The following is a 10,396-nucleotide window of genomic DNA, read 5'->3' on the forward strand; positions in this document are numbered from 1 at the left end:
AAATCTACTTTTAATAATAGTGAAGCATACGAGAGTGATGGTGTTGCACAAATGTTAAATTATGAAAATTGTGAATATGAATCTGGCATGATATCCAAGGGTGCTACGCAGCTTTCAAAAGAAGCTGTTCACTTATCTCCTGTATGCAATACATACGGCTTTTCATTAATACTGATCACAACTTCATCCTGAACATAAGTGACAGCACCAAACACACAAAGCAACAAATCCATCAAAACACTTTGAAATCAAATTACAGGGTTCACATCTGGTCTGATTTCAGTTAAAATGAACTTATCACTTCCTATGCAGCAATTGAATATAAGGTCTTAGTTGAAAAGCATGAAGTCGAAATGTATTGGTTGACACAACCTTAATTTAAAATGACTTCTGGACATCAGATCACGAGTGTAGAATGTTTCAGTTTACTTCACAAGTGTTTGCTTCTTCTTCTTCTTTTGGCTGCTTCCATTAGGGGTTGCCACAGCAGATCATCTTTTTCCATATCTTTCTGTCCTCATCATCTTGTTCTGTTACACCCATCACCTGCATGTCCTCTCTCACCACATCCATAAACCTTCTCTTAGGCCTTCCTCCTTTTCTCTTGCCTGGCAGCTCTTTTCTTAGCTTCATTTTCCCAGTATATTCAGCATCTCTCCTCTGCACAGGTCTAAACCAACGCAATCTCGCCTCTCTGACTTTTTTTCAACAGTAGGAAATCCTTTTTGAAAAAACAAACTGGCATTTGGGCTACCAGTAAAGAAATTCTGTACACTTTATATAACTGAGCAGAATGGTGTTGTTGAAAAATCACTTATGGTTTCAAAAGGTCGTTTGGCAATAAAGTGGTTCCTTGTACAAATACTGAGTTGGCAGCATCTCGATTGAGTAAAAAGAGAAGTTTATTGGTAACCTGTTAAAGTAACTAGAGCCTGGAAAATGCTGAAAACATAAACCGGCTGAACAATTTTTATTATCTATTTATTTAACTGTTAAAAAGTATTGTTACTTTTTTCATTGCTTTTAATTTTGTCACTTAGTTTACCTTAACAGCTGATAAAAATTTTGTGCAAGAATAATGTTTTCAAAAATGTTTCCCTCCATTTCTTCTTCTTTCTCTCTTAAAACAGATAGTCAAAGTATAATGCAGTGTTTGTTTTTATTATTTAACAGCATATTGTATTCTGATGGATTGGCTCCAAATCACCTTTATAATCATTTCTCTCCTTCTTATGTATAATGTTTGTGTATATATCTATAAAGTGCCCTGTGATATCTGGCGCTAAGACATTAGGAATTAACCCCTTTTAAGTTCTGTAAGCTGGAGGTGAGGTGAGGCCTCTATGGATGGGCTTGTTTTTCCAGCACATTCCACCAGTACTTTATTGGATGGAGTTTTGTGGAATTTGAAGGTAAAGTCAACACCATGAACTCTATGGTACGTTCCTCAAACTATCCATCCATTATCCAACCCATTATATCCTAACTACAGGGTCACGGGAGTCTGCTGGAGCCAATCCCAGCAAGCACAGGGTGTGAGGCAGGAAACAAACCCTGGGCAGGGCGGTAGCCCACCGCAGTCCTCAAGCATTCCTGAGAAATTTTTGCAGTGGCTGGGCAAATTTGAAAGAGGCTACTGTGATCAGTGAATACTGTTGCCATGAACAGGTGTACGTGGTCTGCAACAAACTTTAGGAAGGTGGTACATGTCAAAGTAACATCCTTATGAAATCCATTACCCAAGGCTTCCCACCAGAACATCTATCCATAATCAAAATGGAGCAGAATCAAATGAAAACAATAAAATAAAGTTTTAATCACACAGCTAAAAACTCCATGAATAAATGTTAGATTGAATCTTGCACTAACCATCAATAAATGGTTCCCTTATTGGTTTCAGTTTTGCTAGGAGAAGATCTTGATTCCTGTAATCTTGCAATGAAGAAATGCAGTTTAAAAATATGGATGAAGAGTCTCATACAAGACCTTACTATCTTGATGAGATGTTTATTGCTGGATGCCTATAACCCACTACAGTTTATTTATTTTTGTGTGCTTGATAACAGCCTAAAGTGAAATGAAATGGAAATAGGACACTGTTTCCTCTAATTTTGCAAGTATTTAATGTTTAAGTTTCCTATATTTAGCTAATTATTATGATTAAATTACTGTATTGATGGTGAGAGAAATGCATTCAATTTATCAATCAAATAAATTATACCTTAAGGTCGAAGCAATTATTTTCCTGAAATTAGTTTTTCTGGTGTAATGCACATGTATATTTATCTATGCTCTTGAAAATAACAGCTCTTTAATAGCATTTTACTGTGTTGTTTGGCTCCTCAAAGACACCTTGGTTAACAAAGAATGTAATTCTGTTAAGGGATAGTTGCATATTAAATTCTTTGTATTAAACACGTTTCTAATATATGGACAATTCAGAAATCTTTAAAGTCTATTAGGGTACCTTGCATACCATAAATACTCAGAAAGCAAGAAAATCTGAACTTATCCTGTGTTAGTGTGTTCAGCAAGAGATATTTTCAAATTAGGAACTTCGCTGCATTTCATAAATCTGTTATCATCAAGCCATGATTTTTTATGGAGCTTCTTATACATCTAAATAAGTAATCGTTCTCTATGGAGCCTTAATGTGAATGAATTTTTGGGAAACCATTACACTCTGAAGAACCTCTTTGGCATCTTTATTTTTAAGAGAGCAGAGGAAGATCATATAAAGATCAAAATCAGTCATTCCACTTTTAAGTGATTAGTGATTAGATCAGCGTAGATTCCGCTAAAGGGGGAAATTAAATGTGTTGCCTTGTTGTTACTCCTTATTATTAATCTGCAAGTAATCCCCTTCTTTAAATTTGTAATAAAGGCAATCATGACGCACATTTCTGCAGAGATAAACAATATATTGCTGTAGGTAGCTAGAAGTACTTCTTAAAAGGTTTGAAAATATGACACAAAGATAACGTGTGATAATTTCACATCATAAATTGTAATAAATATGTGAAATTTTATACAGTCAATTTTTATTTTGTTTATGGAAACAATGAAGCACGTAAAAAACAAAACTGAACAAAAGAAAAAAACTGTCTTAATTGTACTCAAAATTTTTTAAAACTGGGAAAATTATATTCATTGAAATTTGTTCATTAGCGCCTATCGTGTGTCCTAAGATTACACAATCAAATACACATTACATTGTTGCATTATTTTTGTAATTCTAAAGTCGCACTTTAAACATTTTTAAGCCGCAATCAGCTTATAATACAATTAAATTAGACAACTAGGAAAATCATTTGAATTTTCAGGGATATATCTCTTTCTGCCTCATAGTGTCGCTGTTGACTAACCATACAGGAAAAATAAAGCTTGAATTCAGCATTTGAAGAAGGCGGAAAACAAAGACAAGCATAAATAGTAATATTTGGTCGAATTTGCTTCTCTGAAAGGATATTCAGCTGAAAGATTTGTCATACTTGAGATTACTTGAGATTTAATATATTGTATTGTGCTCCTGGAGATGCTGAGGTTAGTGAATCTGTGTTTAATATTCTGTAAAATTGGAATGATTTTTTGTTTGAAAATACGGTACAGATATTCTGTTCCCGAGGAAATGCAGGAAGGAACAGTAATTGGAAACATAGCGTCCGATATCGGTTTAGATACTGGCAGTCTTTCTAAACGTGGGCTACGAATTGCTTTGGGCAGTGGGAAACATTATTTGGATGTTAACAAAATTAACGGATATTTATTCATTAAGAAAAAAATCGACAGAGAAAGCATATGCGAATTTAAACCTGAATGCATACTTAATCTGGAGGCTTTACTTGAAAATCCACTGCAGATGTTTAGCGTTGAGGTAGAAATCTTGGATGTAAATGACAATGCTCCGAGATTTCCTTATTCAGTAAGTCGTATAAACATTTCAGAGTCGAAGCTAAAAGACGAAAGGTTTTTGTTGGTGAAGGCCTTGGATCCTGATTACGGTAATAACTCAGTGTGTAATTATAAACTGAGTGAAAATTTGTATTTTGAGATCAACGTGCAGACTTGGAAAGATGGCTCCGTGTCCGCTGATTTATTAATTAAGGAGGCACTAGACAGAGAGAAAAAATCGGTGCACAATTTAATTCTGACGGCACTGGATTGTGGAATACCCGCATTATCTGGCTCGATTAATATCACAGTTACCATACTCGATGAAAACGACAATGCTCCGAAATTTGAAAAACAGATTTACGAAGTAGAAGTTTCAGAAAATACATTAACAGGAGCTACTTTTGTTACACTAAACGCGACAGATGCTGATGAAGGTCCAAACGCCGAGTTATTATATTCCTTTAATCCTCATACCTCTGAAAAGGTCCAAATGAAATTCCGTTTGAATCCGAGGACAGGTGAACTCAGTGTTAATGAATTACTGGATTTCGAACAATCTCCGTTATATGAGTTATTTGTTCAAGCAAAAGATATCGGGCCGAATCCTTTGACTGGAAACTGCAAAGTAATAATTAAAGTAGTTGACAGCAACGACAATCGGCCAGAAATCATTGTTGCGTCATCGCAGGGTTCAGTAGCTGAAGATGTACCCATAGGAACAGTCATCGCACTCTTTAGTGTCACAGATCTAGACTCTGGAAACAATGGCAGGGTAAACTGCCATATATCAGACAATGTTGAATTTGAACTTCAGCAAACTATGGATGATGTTTATGCTTTGGTGACTGCAAAGCTTTTGGATCGAGAAAGAAAACCTAGCTTTAATATCAATATTATCGTTAAGGATGAAGGAAACCCTCCTCTCACAAACAATAAAACCATTTTTTTAAATGTGTTGGATGTAAATGACAACGCACCATTATTTTCACGTGCTTTATACGAAGTTCCCATTGCAGAAAATAACATCCCAGGGTCTCTGTTGTGTTCCATTACTGCAAAGGATCCTGATGCAGATCTAAACGGCGCTCTGAAATATTCCATAAAGGAAACAAACGACTCCAATACCTTCACGAACTATTTTTCCATCAATCGGGATAATGGAAACATCTACTCACTGCAGTCCTTCGACTATGAACAACAGACATTTTATACTTTTAATGTTGTAGCCAAAGACTCTGGGGCTATTCAGCTTAGCAGCAGCGTGACAGTCAATATAACTGTTCTTGATGAAAACGATAACACCCCGGTTATTGTGTCACCCTGGCGCCCTCATGGTTCAATAGTCAGCGATACAATTCCAAGTTCAGCAGACGAAGGATATTTAGTGACCAAAGTTATAGCAATTGATGACGATTCTGTTCAGAATTCACGAATTACATACCATTTACTTCAAGTTACTGACCAGACATTATTTACGTTAAACCAACACAGTGGGGAACTTCGAACCAGAAGGCGATTTGGCTTTAGAGACTCATCCAAACAAAGACTTGTGATTCAAGCCCGGGACAATGGCAATCCTTCACTGTCATCCACAGTTACAATCCTCATATCAAGGTCTGACCCAGAAGTTGAAAATCTTCTGACAGTAAATGATGAGATAGAAACGGAACATTTATCATCTTTAAACATATATTTGATGATCGGTCTCGCATCTGCTTCATTCATGTTTCTTTTAACCATAGTGCTGTGTGCTGCATTGAAATGCCACCGTAATTCATCTGAAGACAGTGAAAAATCGGCACATCGGATAAGCTGCTACAGTCAAAGGGATTCAATGATTTCCGACTTGCCTGCACACTCGACTTTATATTCGAGTGACGCTTATTGGCACAGCGTGCTTTTAGCGGAATCACGAAAAGGAAAAATGCTGGTGAGGCAGTCAATGCCCAATGGAACTGGCTTTATTGTTTCCAGTTTGGAGAGGAATCAGGAGCAGGGAACGATAAGCGAATTAGCAGACACACCGATTCAGGTAAGATTCTCTCAGAAAATTAATTTGTTATTTATTTATGTTATAGACGATAGCATCGAATTTATTCACCAGTAAAGAAAAATGTATTATGTAAATGGTTTTGTGGAAGTATTTTCTTTGTTGGTAACAAAAGCGAAGAATTGTGTAGCAACATATGCAAATATGCGTGTTAACTTCATAATAATGACTTCACCATGTCGTTTCGGTCATTTTTAATTTCTAGTACTTACATCCCTTGATTATGGGATAGGCATTACACTTAAGTCAACTAATTTTCCAGAAAAGCTTGATTATTAATTGTAAGTATAGGTTGAAACAGTAAAGACTCTTCAACATAAAATATAAACAAATACACAGAAATTAAATAAAGATTAAATTCGTAGTCTTTTCTTAATGGGACTTCTTCACTTGTCCTTGAGTAAAATGTACAGCCCTCGTTTCACATTTGAGCTTAATTGGCTAAGAAATGTGTTTCTTCGTCCATTTTTTCAGACCCCTTTTGTCCATTATAATTACCTGTAGAACAGGAGCATTTTGTTCCGCTCAGGCATCAGAGTTAACATCACTCCTCAATTAGCTAATCACGGCCGGACTTACGCAAGTGCTGACCTTGGCTTCAGCCCAGTGCTCATTGTGAGTCAGTGGTCCCAAAAGGAATGCTTATGTATGTGTTTTCTATTTAGGTTAGGCTAGACAGGCCAATCCTCTTTAAAGCCTTATTCACTATTCCTGAAATAACTCTTTTACTTTTATTCGCAAGCACGTTTTCGACCCTGAGTTTACGGAAAGCCAGCAGCTGAAAATACTTAGCGCAAATAGTGAGAAAAACAGATCGATTTACTGTGTTATAATGGCGACAGCTCTTCAAAAATGGCATGTGACAGTAATATAGATTCTGCTTTTAGAAACAGTGAATCATATCAAGGTGAAGATTTTTGCAAGAAACGCGACGTGAATGTGAACCTGAATGTAAATGGTATCCCAAAGTGGCACGAAGCTTTCAAACAAGCTGCTCAGAGATCTCCTGGGCGCAACACAAATGTATCCAATACAGATGAAGACCTGCACAGTTTCAACCGGTTTCTAAATGACGGTAACCAAAATGTAATATAACTGCGATGAACTCTCAAAGCAACGGATCCAGCAACACACCCTGGAATAAAAATTACAGGGTTCAAATATATAGCCTGATGTTAGTTACAAGTACTTTTCCCATTTATTTGCAATAATTGTTTATCAAAGTTTCCAATTCAAAAGCTTGATGTTGAAATGTGTGGGTCAACAAAATCTTATGAGAGTTATGAGAACAAGAATCTGAGTGAAAAACATTTCGGCTAACGAGTGTTTACCTTTTGTAACAAGTTATTGGACATTAGTGGAAAATTTAAATACATTTTGGGACCCTAATAAATAAGATTCTATACACCTTTCATCCCTGAGGCAAATCTTGTTGTTGACACATTTGGTTTTAAAGGGTCCTCTGGCAATACAGCTTTAAGTACCTTGTACAATACTGAACTGCTGGCATCTATATTAAATAATAGGTACACTTTATTCGTAGTTTGTCAAAGTAACTAGAGTGTGGAAAATGGTGAAAAAATAAAGCTGCTAATGTAATTTTTTAAACTTTATTTAACTGCTAAAATGTTTTATTCATTTGTTTCATTTGTATTTTCATTTTTTTTTTCATATTTGAACTGTTCCAAATTATTGGTGCTGGAATAATGTTTTTAAACTGGATTCAGAAAGTATTAAGACCCCTTCATTTCCTGAAAATTTTGCATTTTAGATTTAATTTCAAATGGATAAATTTGCCATTTTCGCCCATCAAACTGCACTGAATACATCATAATGTCAAATCATGTTTTCAGAAATACTGGCAAAAATATTAAAATTCAAAACCTAAAGTATCTCATTCATTTCACTATTCAGATATATAAAGCAGTATAATTTAATAAAAGCCCCTCACAGCTTCAAATCTTCTTGGGTAAGTCTCAAAGGTTTGCACACACCTGGGGCATCATGTATAAATGGTGCGTACGCACAAAAATGTTGCATAAGAATGTTTCCATGCTCAAATCCCGATGTATAAAACCTAAACATGGCATAAAGCCATGCACATTTTCATGGTAGCTCCAACTCTGGTGTACGCAAGTTCTCCGCTTGGTTTTGCAAACTGGCAGCACCCAGCGTCAAAGCAGTGTTAATGTTCCTGTGTGGTTACCCTTTCCTTTTTAGATCCACATCCCTGACGCAGCTTTATAAATACACTGTAATTAACTGCTTATTATTTATTAGTTTATGGCATCTGATTGTAATTAACCTGTAACAATATAATGGTCCAGGGAATAGCCAAACTATTCTAAATACCATAGCTGCTTTAGCGTTGTTACCCTCACTGCACCTTTTTCTGCTTTCAGCAGCTCCCGTTAGGGGTTGCCTCAGCGGATCATCTTTTTCCATATTACTCTCACTGCACCACTCGGAGTATTTATATCACTGTATCTGAGTGTGGAATCACAGCTCAGCAGTTGATTGGAAAGAGAAATATCGGTATACAGCATCAAGCAGACGCTGCCTCAGCCATGCTGTCTATTAAACTGCTCTCATACGGCAAATGCTTCAGAGCCTTTCCTCGCGGTTCAGAAACAGTTTCATCCCAAGAACTATAAATGCACTAAATCAGTCCATCAAGTGCTCTTTGTTGAACTGTTAGTACTTATTAGTACAATCACCTCACTGTAAACTTGCAATAATATTATAATATTATATAATATTGTACAACTTGTGCCACTTTAAAAAGCGCGTATTTACCTATGATGACGATATCATTTTTAAGATGAAATGCAGCAAAATATGTTTATTATATTATACAGATAAAACGTTAACTTCATTTAAATAATCTATATTGTTAATAATTAAACATGTGAGGACACGGTGCCACAGCACTAGCGAGGAGCTGGCGCTCCGTTCACGGATTGTTCCTGCCTCGCGCTGTACTCTTGTTGGGGCTGACGCGACACTGGAAAGATAGATGGATAGAATAATTAAAAATGTACTACGAAGATATTTCAATGTTCCTTAAAAGTTTTGAAGAATCTGCATTCTAAGCGTACAGATGGCTTAACGTCTATTACAGAGCTGATTGTGTGGCGATTGGGTATTTGGAGAAAGAAAAGTAAGGACAGGAATTGGAGGTTAGTACGTTTGAAAGAGACAGTACTGCTGCAATCAATTATTTTATTGAAGGTCGCGTACGGTGCAGCAAGCATCTTGTGTGAGGCAGGAACAATTACTGTACAACCGTGTTCCCATGTTTAATAACATGCTTTAACTCCTATCATCATAAAAATTATATCAAGTATACATCTCAGTATTTGAATTATTCAGAGAGCTGTAATATAATGAATGTAATGGATTCTGTGCCCTGTCAGTGGAAGAAAAAGCCTGAAAAAACGTAATGATTCCAACACATAGAGCACATTGAAAATCAAATACAAAACAAAGCATTTAACGTGCTACTTTAGTTACGATGTGATTTGAGAAACTAGTAAATTAAATGATTTTAAGATGAAGTTTATGATGTTTTATTTTAATGACAAAATAAACTGTGATTAAAGTTGAAATTTAGAGATTAAAGTTGACATTTTGTGCTTTTTTCCAACTGTACTCTTCTCTATGCCCTAATACGCTTTCATATGACACTCAGACGGTGGGCTACAACTCGCCTTTTCATGGTGACTATGATATCTAACAACTTTTTTTTCGGGCACTCTGCGACTTTGTGAACTTGAGCTTTCGAGTTTCCCCGACACTCTGTCACTCGATCAGCTTCCTTTTGTTGTTTATACCACTTTTTAAACCAACAAATAGTACGTTTTTCCTTGCCTGCACTTGGTATTCGTTGAAATTCTTCTATTTTCCCCCGTGCTTTTGCCATTGTCTTTTCACAGAAGGCTGAGCTTAAGGGCTATCTATATTGATTTGCATATGCAAAGAGGTGTAATTCTGGAAGGAGTTGGGGAGGGGAAGCAGACGCGTGCACTTGCGTTACTTTTCACGCAGACCGGGATTTATGTAGCAGAAGAACGTGGAAGTTGGCGTTCGCACAGATTTATGCATCTAGATTTTTTTGTACGTAAGCCAGCATTTCTCAACCTTTAAGTATTTCCAACCCGAGTTTTCATAACAGTTTTAATTGCGTCCCCCTAATGTTTTTTTTTTTAAAGGAGTCCACTAATACCAATTTGTTCTTTTCTAATTAATGATATATTGTAGATGCATATTTTATTATACCTACTTAACTTTTATTGACATTTATCTAACTCTATATGTATTTTTCTAGTATCAGAATGTAGTTTAAGTTAATTTCTTTTGGTTTCATTAGATATATTTTTCATATTTTCGAATCTTGTTTTCTTTTTTTCACATCTTCGTGCCCCCCTTTTTGTTACTTCGCTCCCCTAGGGG

At 36.1% G+C, this 10,396-nt stretch overlaps 1 protein-coding gene across 1 annotated transcript; it reads left to right on the forward strand.

The window, feature by feature from the left end:
• The first annotated feature begins 3,628 nt into the window (after nucleotides 1-3,628).
• LOC120543280 (protocadherin-10-like) lies at nucleotides 3,629-7,264 on the forward strand. Its single transcript, XM_039776314.1, has 2 exons — nucleotides 3,629-5,926; nucleotides 7,169-7,264. The coding sequence occupies exons 1-2, from the start codon at nucleotides 3,629-3,631 to the stop codon at nucleotides 7,262-7,264; spliced, it is 2,394 nt and encodes a 797-aa protein (XP_039632248.1).
• The last annotated feature ends 3,132 nt before the right edge of the window (nucleotides 7,265-10,396 follow it).

This window comes from Polypterus senegalus, chromosome 13, assembly GCF_016835505.1.
Source record: "Polypterus senegalus isolate Bchr_013 chromosome 13, ASM1683550v1, whole genome shotgun sequence".
Taxonomy (NCBI): Eukaryota; Metazoa; Chordata; class Cladistia; order Polypteriformes; family Polypteridae; genus Polypterus; species Polypterus senegalus.